Below are 16,597 nucleotides of genomic sequence, written 5' to 3' on the forward strand. Positions count from 1 at the left end.
TCTCGACGGATTGATGAATTTTCTAGTTGATTATTTTAGAAAGACGCGATAAAGATCTCGCGCTGTTGCACGTGCGAGTCCAGGCCGCCGTTGAATGATTTAGTGCAATTAGTTCCTGCGGTGAGTGGAAAATCTTGGGGTTGTATCAGTATTAGCTATCGCTATTAGCTATCATTCAGTGGGCAATTCTTTTTCTCTTTACCCCCCATTCAAATCTTAACTACTCTTAAATTCTGAAGGATATATCAAAACAACCGTGTTTTTGATTGATTTAGTGTAATTAGTTGTCGAGCGAGTGAAAACTATGGGAGTTCTCCTCTACGGTGTCGTTATCTATTATGCAGCGTGCAATCGGAAAATTTACATTTTAAACGTGTGTGTACACTTTCGACGGTAAATTGAACGGTGCTAATTTATAATTCGTAATTGTAGCGTTTCTGCTGTTTCGAAACGCGTTATCGGTATGTGGTGACCGCCACGGGAGGGGGCCACGCACTTAGGCCTGGCGACTCTTGGCCCTCGAGGCGAAGAATCGAGAGATGTTTTTCCAAACATCTCCGAGTTTCTTCGTCCTCGAGGACAAGAGTATTGCCTCGGCAATGCAGGCCCGCGCCCCCACTTCCTGGGACTTTTCCAGGGAAAGGGGGCTACTTAAGGGAGCCCCGAAAAAGGCACCAGGCTTTTTGTCGTAGACTTTCTTTCTACGTGCATCGCGTCGCCTACACTTCAAAATTAGGTTAAGCGTTATCGGATTTCGCGAGTAATTATTTTACACCACGTCACTTCCAAATGTGGTTCGTCTATTACGTTATCAGCGAAACGGTGTATTATCTAACTGTAGAAACGCTGCTTCCTCGTATAGGGAGAGACGTTTAGAAAAGTTGGAACGGTGAAACGTACACGTGAAAGTATTCTCAGTTGTCAAAACTGACCATACGGAGGTGGATTCCAGTCAGGCAGGTGCATTAATTTCACGAATGCGAATCCGGAGTTTAGCGACGTCCCTCGGAGTGAATTAATTGAGTACGCTTTATACGCCAGCGGACGCAGGCAACTGTGCAACCGGCGATTCCCACTTATCTCTCTTTGCCGCCTCGCTGTTCGATTGCTGGCAGCAAGGCATTAATGTCCGCCTATTATCCCTCAATTTGGCAGATTCGAAAAATCCACGGTACAAACTCTGCCCATAAATCGGCGGATTAACCCCGGCGTTTAACATTATCAATTACCCCCTGCACTCTGTAGAGTACGCCGGGTCATGAAAGTGTCTGTGCGTGTGCACCGGCGAGAGAAAGGAGCCCCGGTGGACGTCGAGGAGGAAGCAAGAGGAGAACGAGAGGAGTAACGTACGGCGAGAGGTGGGGAAGGCGAAACGCGGTAAAACCGCATTATTACCGGTAATGCTCGGGGTTAGCCTCGCGTAGGCGAGGCGACGATGGAAGAAGAGCAAAGTGTGGATGCTGAGAAGCGTTTTGTACCGAAAGAGCGAGAGATAATGTGAATCCTTTGAGAAAGACACGGAATATCTTAGGTAAAAGGCGATATAACCTTCTTATTCACAATTTGCTTCACACAGTCTGAGCTAAAATTGTCGATTGTGTGCGATTAATAGTAAAATTGAAGAACTTCTCAAAGAATTTTCAGATATTTCGAAAATCGAGTGTCAGTATTATCATCAGACTAGAACGATCGATATTATAGATCGTGTGCGGGCTGTTGAACACTCTGTCACGGCTAGCGTTGGTGAAACAACAAGGTACGATTGAACGAAGGACAGGGAACGAGGAGGAGGAAGCAGGCACAGGTCAAAGAGTTAGACGAGCGCTGTCAGGGCGTTCTAAGTTCTGACGATTCTGTGCTCCATTAGATACCAAAGATCATAGGCCTTGAGCAGAGCCACGGGAAGAGTTAATGGCCCTAACGAGACGTCCGGAACGAGTCGAAGGGAGGGAAAAGGAGCTCAAGAGGGGAGGGGAAAAAGTGTCTGAAGCGGAGGCTAATTAAGCGAAGCCGCCCGGTACAGGCAACGCACGGAAATTACGGTTAATAATACCGTGTGTGCACGCGCGCTAGCGGTTAGAACGCGTCCTGGTCCACGACCAACTGTATTCATAATGATTCCTCGATACGATTCGACGATCGGAGTCCCCTCGAGATTTTCCCTGGCGATAAGGGCAAGTGAACACGGGGGCCCTACGAGAGTATAAGATACGTATCTGTAACCGGGACTTTTATATTGAAATTTTCCGCGGCGGTTTCGCCGGCCGGATAAAAAGAGGAAAAACGTCGGCTGGCAACGCACTTGCGATGCGTTATGATCATCGTTATTATACTCGGGATCGAACCGGGCAACCGCAACTTTCGAAGGGAAGGCGAGTTCCGCCCGGAGCGTATAACCGCGATTATAGTGATTAAGCCGCTTATTACCAGACCTCCTGTACGTTTTCGACGGGAACACTTCGCGACTCTACCCCCCCGAATACGAAGTGACGTTTTCTTTGACGTTGGCGTGTGGCAGGACGGCCGCAGCATGCGTGCCTCGCGTCAATCCGTGTATTTACGACGTCTGTTATTCAAAGGTCGGGCCACACAGCTGAATTACGAGGCTGCGATTCAATTAAAAATCAATCTTCGGCGTGATCCATCAAACCAACGAAACACAAGGGAGAGAGAGCGGGCTCGGTGGTTCACGTTCGTTTTCCAGTCATGCATCTTCGGTCGAACGCGTTTCTGCCCGGCTGGCGTGCGCCCGCCCGACCACAACGGCCGTTTGCATAAATCTCCGGCTCGTTGATTCACGACGAACAACCGAGGGACTCGCGTGCGTGGCTGCGTGCGTGCGTTACGCAATATTCCGCCTTGTTCCGACCGCGAACACGCCGTGTCTCCCCCCGCGAAATCGATTACCTCTTAATCCCGTTACTTTGCGCGGATTTCGCGATTTCTCGAGGTGAGAAAAGCGGAAGACGAACAAACGGAGGCGTGATTTTGAAAAATTTCATTTCATTTCTTACTTTTCCCTCGCTCGATGCTTTCAGGATCCGCAAACCGTGGAATTCGAGCTTACCTAAGATTCAGCGGTATCGTTTAACGCGTCCTCCGTTTTTTCTCTCTCGAATCCAATAGATAAGCGTAAAACCGGTTCCCTGACGCATCCCTGCCCTGTCGAATTGCACACGCTCGTCTCGCGAATTTATCGAATACCCGGTGCAGAAGTTTTCGCACCAAGAACAGGATTTCGATGAACATAGGTCGTGCTGCCTCTGTTTCATGTTAAATGTAGACGTTCTCGCGACAAGTACGTACACTCGAAACGCAAGAAAGCGAACTTACTCGCGGAGACATTAATTCTAACGCAACACTCGGTATGGTCATCGTGGTTGATTATTTTCGAATAACGAGAAGCACCTAGGAAATGTTCACGGCACATCGTACGAGGTGAAAGGTTGATATATGCATACGATCAGTCTTGGCAACTTTTAGCCCAAGGGGGTGAACGTTATTTTCTGAACTTTGGTATTAAGCCGCATTTCGTATATTTCAGCTCCAAGTAAAATCAAGTGTAAATAAAATGATAATTCACATTTCATCTCATTCTACGGCAATTACCAAATTCGTCTAAAAAAATAATTGCTTTTTAAAATAAACTACATACGAAACACGCGATATTGCAAAGCGTCGTTAAATAGTTGTAAAAAAAAAAAAAAAAAAAAAAAAAAAAAAAAAAAAAAATACTAGAACAATTAAGAGTGGACTGGGAACACATACACACGCGCAGTTGCTAAACAGGAAAGATTGCAAGTAGAGATAATCGGAGAAGAGGCTTGATTAATTTGTAAAATGCCTCATATACGAGTAACAGTAACCATATTAAGCCACCCCGATTGGGCTCGTGTTCGACGACCGAACGATTTCGTGGGAGAAAACTGTTTCTCCCTGGCGTAGCCGGAACAAATTGCGAGTAACGATACCGCGGCGATTTCGTGTACTTGAAATTACGCGGCACTAATTACGAGCGTTTACCGGCAAACGAGCCATTACCACGTAACGAGGTAAGCCTTGGAAATTACAATTTTACATCGATTACGAGGCGATCGAGGAGGCGACTTCGATAATCGAATGAAAGACGCGCAGATATAGCGCGACGATACACGGTCAAAAGTTAAACCATCCGGCGGATATTCCCCGCCACCTCTAAACACGTCTGCAGAGCCGATCGATAGCAAATCTATTGACCACCGACGCGTATTAATTAGTAACAGTAATGTCACGGACATTTAACATGCTTGTCGACCATAGGTCGCGAGGAGGGCAACGACGTGTAGCGTTGAAATCGTTGTGCCGTTACGAGGGTCGAGAGTGGTCGAAAAATATCTACTAGCCGGTGTAAATTGCGGCGTTTCGTTTGGTATCCAGACGACTTTCCACCGATCAGTGGACTTCGTCTCGAACGAAGATAACCTTCTCTGATTTGAATGTTTCGGGCCTTTTAACTTTGGCCATTTTCATAATCGCCAGAAAAATTACCTTTTCATCCTATTTTATGCATGCAAATTTCTGTGAAAATTTTGCGCACTGGGTGCATTCCTGAATTTTCAAACACTTCGTTAAAAATTTAATACGACTAAAATTAAAATATCTGATAAATTAAATTTGCATTGAAACTTGACAAAAAATGACAAATTAATCGAAACAAGGAATTCTTTGGGAATTTCAAGGAATTTAAATATAATAAAATAATCGTCATGACAGGGATACAGTAAAAAAGTAAGACTCTAAGAGAATTTGCATGATCTTACATATCAGTCTAAACATATATGTATATGTATACAGTGTTGTGTCGAACTACGCGTAGGTTTAGAGACGTCGACTGTCCGCGTAGTTTTACGGAAAACTGAAGTCTGATCATCTGCACTGCGTGTCAATTGTCGTACATTGTCGTCAGAATAATAACAAACGAGGTAGGTCGTGTGTAAAGACTTAGTTGTTTACTAAGAGACGGTGTTTTTCCAGGAAAGGATAGAATATGTATATATCTCGGGGAGACAGCAGTAAAAAAAACTAAAACTTAGTTGTTTACTAAGAGACGGTGTTTTTCCAGGAAAGGATAGAATATGTACATGTCTCGGGGAGACAGCAGTAAAAAAAACTAATTTTTTGTTGTTTCATAGCTATAACACATCTTATTACAAGAAAAATAAACTTAGGATACGATAAAACGAAATTGTTGCAGTAATTAATCTAATTAGCTATACGTAGGCTCTCCTCTATTTTCAATTAACTCAATCATTCGATTGTGTACGTACATATTATTCACGCATACGCATACCGTGAAACAGCAGCTGCGTAGCTCGCAGAGACACGCCTCTCGTTTGATTTTTCTCCCAAGCTGAGCTGTTCGCTGTGTACTTGTATTCGATGCACTAGCTTCTTGTATGCAGGGACACTTAATTCACACGAACGAATATGCCAAGTACGCAAATTGATTGGAAATCCGCGTATAATCGAAAACGCGTTGTACGATGTATTCCCTACAAGACTAGAATCGCGCAGTCTAAGACACTCGTTCGACAGCCTCGTAAACACCGACTGAGGACAAGTCGTCCTACCCGATTTCTGCTCGCTGTACTGGGAAAAATTCAAGGCCTTAACTTCTTAGAACTCGTGATATTTCTTGCGAGCCAAACATAAGACACGCGAACCCGAGTCGCGTTACGTACATCGAGCCAAACATAAGCTAGCTGCCTGTTCGCGCACAAAAAAGAGTTAGCGGGAAAAGAATTTTCTGATTTTATATTACTTTTATTGGCAAAACCGAGAACAAACGCCACGCACGTAGTCTTAATACAATACAATACGCCATACTTTTTTTCGCTCGACGCATGCGCGATAGCCGCTGGACGCATGCGCAATCGCCGCTCGGCGGACGCACGCCGATCACGGTAAAAAGACGCGCCCCTTTTAAATTCAAATCGTTACACTCCTTTTCAGAGTAAAACTATCGCGAGTGGACACTGCGTCTGAGAGTGACTGTCTGAGAGCCTCGCTCAACTCTCTAAGAGTCACAACTCGAATAAACAGCTGCTTTGCAAACACGAAGCAGTTTCGTATTCTTGACAGAAAAAAAATTAGTGGAGAAATGAAATCACCGGATACACAGTTAAGAAATGCAAATTCTGTTAGAGTCTTACTTTTTTATTGTATCCCTGTCATGACGATTATTTTATTATATTTACGATAGTTTATTATAACTTTTATCACTTCGAGAATAAATAACTAGTGGTTTCTGAATTCCTTGTTTCGATTAATTTGTCATTAATTATTTTTCATTATTTTTGGTTTTTATTAAACACTAATGTACAACAATCTTTGTAAATGATACTCAATATAAGTTTGTAAGTGATTAATTTACGAACAGACCATCATCCGAAGAAAACGAGACGGAATATAAGTTATAAGTATGACAATTACATTTTTTGTTCCTTAGGATGCGTGGAATCATGCTGTAAAAAAATTTTTCGTTCATTTTTTAACATCTTCCTTTCCCCATTGCTTTACGTGATAACATAGCATTTACACTTTCAATTTAATAATTCCATAAATCTATTTCACATTGAAATAAACAGACATACTGTGGATAATAAAAAAAAGAAAAAAGAAACAGCATGAAACGATAACCAGCGTAGACTTTTTACAGCGATGGCCCCGAACAGCCTGTGAAACGATTGAACTTTCGCGGCTCAATTTTCTTTAAAACCCGAGAAACATCGTCTGGAGTCCGTGGCTTGTAGATTAGCCGAGTTTATAACGTAAGATTTACGACAATGTTGCACGGGTGCCGAGGCACGTCGGCGTAAATCGCGCGTTTAAATAATATACAGTGGAAAAACTCACTTTAATAACGACCGCCTCGTTATTCCCTTCGATCATTCGACGAATCTGACCGTTTCAAAGTACACCGTGCTTTTATTTTCCCTGTGAAAATGGTAGCTCATTTCCCTTCCCCCTTTCTAGAAACCATATATGTCACTCTCCGGATAATCTACGATTCCACAAAATTCTAGTAATTAGCGGTAAACGCTAACGAGCTCTTTTCCACGTTTTCCACACGCGTCAACCGATGAATTACTAGTCGTTCGGTGTACCTAACGTCAAATAGTCTAATCCAGGCGTAAACCGTTTGAATAAACGATGCTTGAACCGGGGTTAGTATCGGTCGGCTAATTAATATTCCGCGAATTTTTGTTGCAGTGTCGCCGTCTTTGCCACCGCTGGGAGAAACAGCGTGGGAGAGAAACCGGGAACGGGAACGGGAAAGGGTTCGAGAGAGGAGCACGGAGAACGAGCACAGGGAACGGCAGCAGGAGAGAGAATCTGGGATCAGGGAGAGGGAGCCGCGAGATCGAGAAAAGGAACGAGATCGTGATAGGCAGAGGGATAGGGAAAGGGACAGAGAGAGGGACGTGTCTGTCCGCATGATGGAACCTCTCGACCCTGTCTTCGTTTCCTCCTCGGCGGCCCTCCTAGCGTTGCAGAGGATAAAGGAAACGTCCCTGTAAGTACTTTTACCGATCATATCGCCGCACCAACGGCGAACCGAACCATTTTTTCCACGCTCCTGATAGATAATGCACCCACCGTCTCCCACACCTTCGTACAACTAGGTCTTTCGCGTCTCTTAAAGGGGGCAACTGAGTGTGTGCTCTATTGCCGATGGAGAAAGTAGGGTTCGTTCAATTTCTATGTATTAACTGTAAGGAGATAAAGGACTATTCCTCTGTTAACAATGAAGGTATTGTGCAGACTTTGTAGATCACCCATTAGAATCTTTAATGTTGATATATAATTTTTAATATGCCTTGATACATATTTCTTATTTCCATAATTAAAATTTTCAATTTCTGTTTGTCGTCCAAAAATTACAATTTGCTTACTTTCAGCTATTTACACTAAAATAAATATTTTCTCTGAGTTAATTTAAAGGATTGTTGACATTTTCGTGAAATGCAAGGATTAGGTCTACAAATAGGACATTTAGTAGTTACCCATAAAATATCATACAATCCTGTCCAGAATGCAGTCAAACAAATATTTATCGCATACCACAATGATTACACCACTCAATAAAGTCAACAATGCATCGCCACCCAACTGGAGCGCATAAGGGCTGACTTTATTATCAGTTTACAATCGGTCGAAAACAGCAGGACGTCGCGGTTGGTCCGTCACCGCGGCGATGGTTACGTGCCGTCATAATTCATCGAATGCATAAGCACGTCCAGGGTTAATAGGACGGGATCATGCTCTCGCTGTAAATCTCGTTTAATTTGCTCTCGTGCTCTCCCAAGTGTGTCTTTTCCATTGTCGAGCAGAGCCGTCGAGGCTCCGCCGATCTCTACGGTTAGGCCTCGACGTTAGAAAACATAGTAATCTCGTGACACCCGGTTGCACGCTAACAAACCTCATTTCGTACTGTTCGTCACGATTTCTTTCGCTCGAGCCTATGTAACACCCATGGACATTGCCTCGATGCGAAGCTTAGAGATCACGCTGAATAATTTCTGCCCCGTCTTTTCTGTGCCACGATGACAGACGATGACATAACGGTCTATCCTTCTATCTTGGAATTCCCCTCTTGATCGTTGCTTCGGTGTCAATGACTTTATTAGAGCCACTCTCTGAACGGCCCTTGACGTAGCAGCATGTACTGTTCGAATCGACGTTACCGCCATTTCCCTGTGTCCGCCTTTCGTTATAATATACGAGAAAGAAACATCTTTCGCGGCTCCGCGTCGTTGAAATGTAGGGCCTACGGTTAAATCGTAGTTTATCCAATTTCCCCGGAGCGTCATAAGTTCCGACATCGATGTAACTGTGCAGCCGGCATTCTTTCGCCCGTTTTGGCGTAGATCGATGCCAATAATGGTGGGGTCTCGTGGTGGATCGTGTCCGTAGATCACGCGTACCGTGAAATCGTCACAGCGGTGCCACAGGATCACGAGGCCTGTCCTCTCGTGTCCCAATGCCGTTAACCGATAGTTATACTTCACGTTTCTCATAAATCTCCGCCAGCCCCGTTGTCTGTTTCCGTCTCGATCTATACGTGTGCGCAACTCGCGACTTCCACACGCGAATACCGGGTACGCACGTGTACACGCACCGTTGTACATCGGTACCCGCATGTCAGGGCCCCCCTGCAGAGAAACTGCCGCAAGCTTGGGGCAATACTTCACGACAAATGTACTTTCCAGTTCCTCCTTCGCCTTTCCAGTGCGCCGCGCTCGGGTCTTCGAAACAATGATCCATTTGGTAATCCCCTACACAGTACACGCCAAGCCGCGACGGAGATTTCGACGCGGAGGCAGGCTGATGGAATTATCGCGAAATAAATTGCCCCGTGGATTCTGCATTGTCGTCGCTAGACTGTGGGAATATTAATTGTCGCGGGGAACCAACCACTATGCGAGTTACGACGTGGTTACCACGAGCGATAACGGTGGGACGATCTGTTGCGTTAGATTAGGAAGCTTAGTGTCCTTCGCTGTTTAATGCATTGCTAATGGTAATGGTAACCCCTTAACTTATCATTTTTACTTGGCTTGCATAGTTTCGATGTAAACTCAGTGCCAGTTAAATAGCCAGTAGTAACCATCACGTCATGTTGTGTTATCAGATTTTCTTTTCACTTACGAGATATTAACCCTTTGACAATTTATCCCGAGTGAGACTCGGGCATTAAAAAACTCCTGAGAGACTTTTAGGATGAAGGTTAGAAAGGGACGAGATATTATTATCAGAACTGTGCTTTAAAAATAATCACACACGACGTAATTATTAAAAAGAACGTGTGAAATATGAATTTTATTCAGTTTAATTCGTAATTGTATTAGACTGTCAAAGGGTTAAGTTTCACGTACAGTCCGAGTACTTTTTGAGAGAATGACACATAGTCGGAGCATTGTTATTTTCGTTTTTCTGAGAAACGAGGTCTACTGGGTGTGAAATTGTACGTTTCGCTACTTTCTACCAATCGGTGGCAAAGTTGAACAACCGGTGCATATAATTGGAGAAACTATTTAAATCGTTGTCTTCAATAATTGACGTTTTCGCCGATGGCCTTCGAGTTTATAAAAATCGGTCTCCTCTAGAATTTTAAAGCAATTAGCCTGAATACGTTAATTGACAAAGACGTTGAATTTTAGTAAAAGTTCCGGGGTAAAATGGTTACGAGTGTAAATGTGGTATGTACACGAACGTGCTACGTGTATCATTTTCCTGTTCTTCAGAATAATGAACAGTGGTTTCGATATTTTTCTGGTCAGTTACTCTGCACTCTGAACGTTTTAAAATTATAATGAACGAGCGTGTAAATCGCGAGCCGATTGTAAACGATAATGGGGTATCAACGTTTACCCCGTTGGCCACGGTATAATGGACAAATAATTCATGAATATTCATGGGAATGGAGTGCAAAATGGAGCACGTTTAGACGAAGCAGTCTGTGATTAATGAACGCATTTAAAGCACATACGTGCGGTTATAGTCTTACCTACAATAGGTACTAATGCTACACAAACAGCTGAACACAATTATGCAATTAATTACGCTTAATCGATTAATTTTTTCTTTGAAATTCTACTTAAAATCGAACTTCGTTCACCCTCTATAATCTGATTCCTTTCATTCATCAGAAGAAAAATTATGGTTGATTTAAATGTTACATTATAATGAGAGGAGCAAGAATTAATAATTATCATGAATAAATTAAATAAAATTAAAGTCGCATTAAAGTCACATAACATTATAAAGGGTTCAAATTCTGTAAGAAAAATGAATTATGAATGAAAAAATTAATTACTCGATGAAGAATATCAATTATCCCCGTGAAGTCGTTCCTAAAATTCCCAAATGGTTTCCCTCTAAAACCAGGGGCAAAGGTTTAAACGTTTCTGTCTCCGCTTTCCTGAAAGGCTCTCGAAAGCTGAAAGCCGCTCATCTGTCGGCGATAACCGATTATTAGGCGCTTCGAAATCTATGAACCCGTTATGGAAAATCACAGGCCGTTCCACGAGCTCACCGGAACATATGCGGCTGATTGACAGCTCTGTTAATACGACCGTGCAAATCGTGCATCCCGTTAAAAGATCCGCGACCGACCCGTTCCGTTGCTGTGCCTCGTGTACGCGCGCGCGCTTCCATGTAACCGCGTAGATTAACGTAATAACTGCCACTTTTTTTAAATTCTTTATTCCTTCCCTTCCGTTTCTGTTAGTCCGTCGTATTATTTGCAAGTTGAATTCTTCCCGCAGAAAATGTATTTGTTCAATTGATCGTTTCGCAAGCAATTTCACCCGTTCTTCGTCAAACCGGTCATAACGCATCGGGACACATCGATCTCCGTTGAATAATGCATGCCAAAAACTTTCTGTATAAATCCATGCCGAATGTAGCCGGGGAAGGAGGAAATAAAAGATGTCCGCGGGAGCTGTAGTCGCGCGTACGAAAGATAAAATAACGATGAAGACGTCTTATCCATATCTGAATTGAAATCACCGCGGGCGATCGTTCCTCGAATTTCTTGCCGCCTTTTCGCCTCCTCGTTGTAATCATCGTCGCTGCAGGGATCGGGTATAGTTAGCAGCGGTACGATACACGTTGCAAAAAGGTGACCACTAGCTGTCAAACTTCAGTTCGATTGTTTTCGTGGATCGTTGATATAATTGGCTGGGTCCGTTCTTATTTGGGGAATTGTTTACTTGGTTCGTTTTTCGATGATTTATGTTGGTACTTCGAATCGAGTGTGTTTTGTACGCGGCGAATTAAGGCAAGGATATTTGGCTCTGAAGGTACTTAAGAGTTTCAAGAAGATGTTTCGTTGGAATTTCAGGGTGTTCCACAAGCGTCCCGCGTTGGCGAGCGGCATCGGGATCGGTGGAAGAGGAAACGCTGGTGTCGGAGGGAATGGCGCTAGTTTAGCGGTGGACAACGAATGCGGAGACGCGCTCAAGAGACGCAAGGTTCACAGATGCGACGTGGCGGGCTGCGACAAGGTGTACACGAAGAGCTCCCATCTGAAAGCTCACAAGAGAACTCACACCGGTAAGTTTATTGAAATTGAAAATTTTAAATCCTCGAGATCGCAGAGGGCAAAGTATCTGATCGTACTTCAGCGTTTATTTGATGTCGAGTATATTAACCCCGTTCGCAACGGAAAAGAAACCAATGCATATACATTGTTTAGTAAAATTTATTTAAAACAGTGATGAGATTGAAAACTCAAAACTGTCGATACTATTGTTTTCATCATATCGTCTATACTGAAACCATAAGGTCTTCTCGAAAATTATTTCATAGATTCATATCTTGCTAAACGTAAAAATTGTTCACTTTTGCTGAATTAAGTAGATCGCACAAACAATTTCAAATATTATTTAGTAAAGAACAAAACGTTTCTATATTAAATATTTATATTAAATTTCACTTACATATACACTTAATAACAGTTTCACAAACGGCCACTGTAATGGCCATTCATACGCAGGATCAGCCTCGCAGGACGCCATAACAATGGTCATTCGTCGCGAAAGGGTTAAACAGCTGTGTCACGCCGTCACTATATTCCATCTGTTTAGAATTGAATATCCTGCGAATTTTAGAACGCGACAAATACAAATCTAACTCAATGCACGTCCATAAATTCTCCACTTTTCATCCTTCAATATTTTTATCGACTCCTAAACGTTTTATCGTTGATTCATGCTCGCTGTGATCACCGTCGTAGAACGCGGGGATTTCATCATCGTGAGTGCGAGCTCGTGTCTTTTTTTTTTTTCTCTCCGGTTCCCTTCGAGGGATCAGGCCAGTTCATAGGTGACGTTACCGTTCCAAGGTGACGGTACAAGGTACTCTCACAATAACGAGAAGAGGCCTCGAGAGCGAGCGGCGCGTAACACTTTGAAGAAGGAACCGAGGCTAATTGCCGGGACAATATACCCGTGAATGGCTCGTTGTGATTCCACGTTTCTTCTGCGCTTTAGTTACGTTACACGGAACCTCCGGTTGATATACCCCGGCGACCCAACGCAAATGGTAAAAGGAAATTCTCCTTTTTGCACTTTACAAACGTGCCTCCTCTAGTCGTTAGCCGATCTTCCCACGTTAACCTCGACGGGGACAGCGTTATTAACAAATAAAGCGGCTAGATTCGTCCCGATAGCCGGATAATGCTCACCTTTAAAATATAGCCAGGTAGCTTTAAACGTCCTGTCGCCGTGGTTAGGTCAAGTAACCGCGACCGCGAGTCCATTACTCATTTGGTCGCCTTTTCATTCTCCCAAGTCGAAATGGAAAAGCAGCAAGGATTGAACAGAAGTCGCCAATGGTCAAGCTGGTGGAACGCGTGATTTCACGAGTTCTTTTTTCAACGATACTACTCCGTCGTATCCGAGGAGGATTCGGTGTTCTCGCGAATGTGCGACGTTCACCGGATGCCAGGCATATTCGTCCCATAGAGTAGCTTTTTCAAACGACCGATTGGAACGGCATCGAGGTGGAGGAGGGTCAGGGGTCTTCGACATTCGCACGGCGAACCGTATGGCCTGGAGGCCGCTTAGAAATTCGATAGTACGTCCAAAGTGACTATACCGGTGAATACTATCCATCGAGTATGCATTTTTTTAGACGCGGCCCCCGCGTCTCTTTCGTTGGCACACTCGTGTAGCCGGTCATTTATTATCGGCCCGCGAGAACCTGGAAGAAGAGGTCACACCGCTCGTTCGTTCCTTCGTTTCTATACACGCCGCGGTCCGGCCACACATGTGTGTACACAGAGCGTCGAAGGAGCCGCGGCTTGAAGAATTTCCGGTGGATAGGTACCTTCGTGAAGGCATTGCCGCCGTCTAGAGAGTGCAGAGGCGGCGGGGAGAGGGCGTGGTCGTGAGAACCAGGATCTTTTGTCTGGTCCATGGTTGAACCAAGAAGGTGTAACCGCGGTGCTCAACCTGGCCCGACCAGCCGTGGGATTCCGTTGCGAAAAATCATAATCCCGACGCGTTACTCAGCGTTTGATAGCTGGTTTTAGGGACATCAACGAACGTGGGATCTCGCTTCCTACTTCTGTTTGCGTTTCACTCGGGAACAATGCGCCTCCTGCTCCATTATACAATTAGGCAACGCCTACCTAAGCAAAGAAACTTCGACGAGTGAATATTACCCTATCAGTGGTGTGAAGACAGTAACGCAGAATTTTAAAAAATTAAGTTTTATTTTTTTGTCCTTTTTTACAAGATATGATAGAACTTACAATAATAGATTACATTATTTAGAAATAATTGATTAGATACAGTAGAGTTGGTTAGTAATAGAGAGCTTAAAGTTGTAACACGTAATGCAGCATCATTGTTATCCAGTACAAATGATGGCAATTTTTGTCCAGTTTGATTTGCAAGTCAGGTCGAGTTGTGCAATCGGTAATGCCTCAATTAACGCCATTATTTCTCCCAAAAATCATCCGGGGCTTCCAACGCTTTAAATTGTGTGTAACAATATATCAATGTACAGCCTACATATCCTGAGTGACACACACAAGTGTTGCATCCGTCGAAATATGATTTACCGTGCACGCATTTCTTCTCTATAATTTCGTCTGAATTGAAATACACACTTTCCATAAAATAGCCAACTCTAACGTTTAAAGTTTCTCACAGAAAACTTACCGGTGTTTTCCATAGCCAACGAACCGACGACGAGCAGCAGCGTTAAAAGAGCGAACAGTTTCGAGGACATGTTTATAGCGTGACACTACCTTCTTTCGACTGACCAGTCGACCCACTCGGCTGATTATATATACACATTTTTAAGACGTTTTCTTTTTCGTCGACCCCCTGATATAGCACGAGCCAAGGTATCGTGAGGTCGTAAATTAAACCATCGAACTAGGGGACCTACTGATGTCGTCACACTTTAGGGCCGTACACTGTACTTACTTATTCCATTTCGGGATTCTACAAAGAATGACGTCTTACGACTAACGGTACGCCATTTACAAGCGGAAAATCCACGAAATGTTAATTACTACTTTGGAATATTTGAACTTGTTTCCTGTGTCTGAACAGCCATTAATATTTTGCGAAACGCACTTTAACATCGGAGCTAAATTTACGAGCGGATTTTAAACATTTTTTCGCACACTCCTAACTAAGATACGCAGGTCCTTAACTACTTATATTTCTATCAATTCGATTGTCTCTGACACATGTTTACTCCAACTTTTGATCGATTACACGATCTTGCTATATCGTGGCCCTTACTACATATCTACCGTCGAATTTACATATATTTTTTCCCTGTAAAATCTCGCTGCTACGCACATATTACAACACATTTCCTGGAAGTGACCTATAAATATACTTGAATAACCTTACGAAAGATTTTTTAACTCAGACAAATGTGTTTCCGTAACATCTCGATCGAAGGTGGAATCCATTAACGCGTTCTCGACGAAACATCCTTATACGGGACTTTCTTCATATTTCGTCGTAGAATTTCATTCACACCGTGTACGTACTCGATGATTTCACGAAAAGCTTGCTCGAAGAGAAGTAGGAGGATCCACGAAGATCGAAAACACGTTTCACGTATTAGGGTACCATTATGGTGGACGCGTTTACGAAATCCTGGTAGCATGATCAGTCGATACAAAAGGCCAGAGCCTGGCTGTACAGTGTGTCGTACGGCGGCGCCCGCTATAATAATTGTTTCAACGAGTGTGCAGCACATGGTCGTAGGAAACGGGGACCGGCACGTCTATCCATCATTCTAACACCGCGGCATTATGCAGCCATCGAGATATCTTTACGGCGGCGGATACTGGCACTCTGGATGTGGGAAATGCCAATTCATTGATTACTGTAATTTCTGCCATTCCAAGGCATAAATCGTTCGCGGATCGTGCTCGCTGTAGAACGATCGTTCCGTCACTGCTCCCAGAAGTGTTGGAATTTGTCTCGTATGAATAACCTACTGTTCTGAAAGGTCGCCGTGAAACGGGGTTATCACAAGCCTAGCTCCATTGTTGAACAAGCCTGTATACTTGGTGGAAGCGATATAGCGAGGTCGTAAATTAAAGAAGGGGTTATCGTGGCCTGTCTGAAAAGTAGCTCTCCTTTGAGAATTTATTTCGAAGTAACGAAGACACTTTTTCGAACAATTTTTTTTCTTAATGATAGAGGGATACGTGAAGAATGTATAGGAATTTTTTCGAGCTTCTTATTTCTGTCAAATTTTTGTTTCGGTACTTGAATTAGGTGTTTTGACGCTCGATTATACAACGCGATTCACCTGCGAACTCGTAAAAATGTGCGATCGTTGACACTTGTGATTGATGGAGGAGAAAATTCGCGAGTGTTTGATAAAATGACGTTTTAAAATCGCGAATCCGTCATGCATGGTAACCCTGAAGCGGCGTGTAATCGTTAATTATTCATGACCGATATGGAGAAAACAGTAGGCAGATGATGGGAAAGTAGAATCCGATGAATGTGATAACTACTTTCTTACTCATGTTAGCTCCTCTTTTTTTTTTTTTTTTGAAGAGCAA

General features: G+C 43.5%; 1 protein-coding gene across 1 annotated transcript in view; it reads left to right on the forward strand.

Annotated features, from left to right (window-relative positions):
• The window catches only part of LOC108570346 (Krueppel-like factor 7), a 53,751-nt gene that overhangs the window by 28,407 nt on the left and 8,747 nt on the right, over nt 1-16,597 (forward strand). The window contains exons 3-4 of the mRNA XM_017932186.1: nt 7,252-7,555; nt 11,888-12,099. Of these exons, the coding sequence (XP_017787675.1) occupies nt 7,252-7,555; nt 11,888-12,099 (516 nt within the window). The remainder of the gene's footprint in view (nt 1-7,251; nt 7,556-11,887; nt 12,100-16,597) is intronic.

The sequence above is a fragment of the Habropoda laboriosa genome, unplaced genomic scaffold (assembly GCF_001263275.1).
Source record: "Habropoda laboriosa isolate 0110345459 unplaced genomic scaffold, ASM126327v1 scaffold70, whole genome shotgun sequence".
NCBI classification, from domain to species: Eukaryota; Metazoa; Arthropoda; class Insecta; order Hymenoptera; family Apidae; genus Habropoda; species Habropoda laboriosa.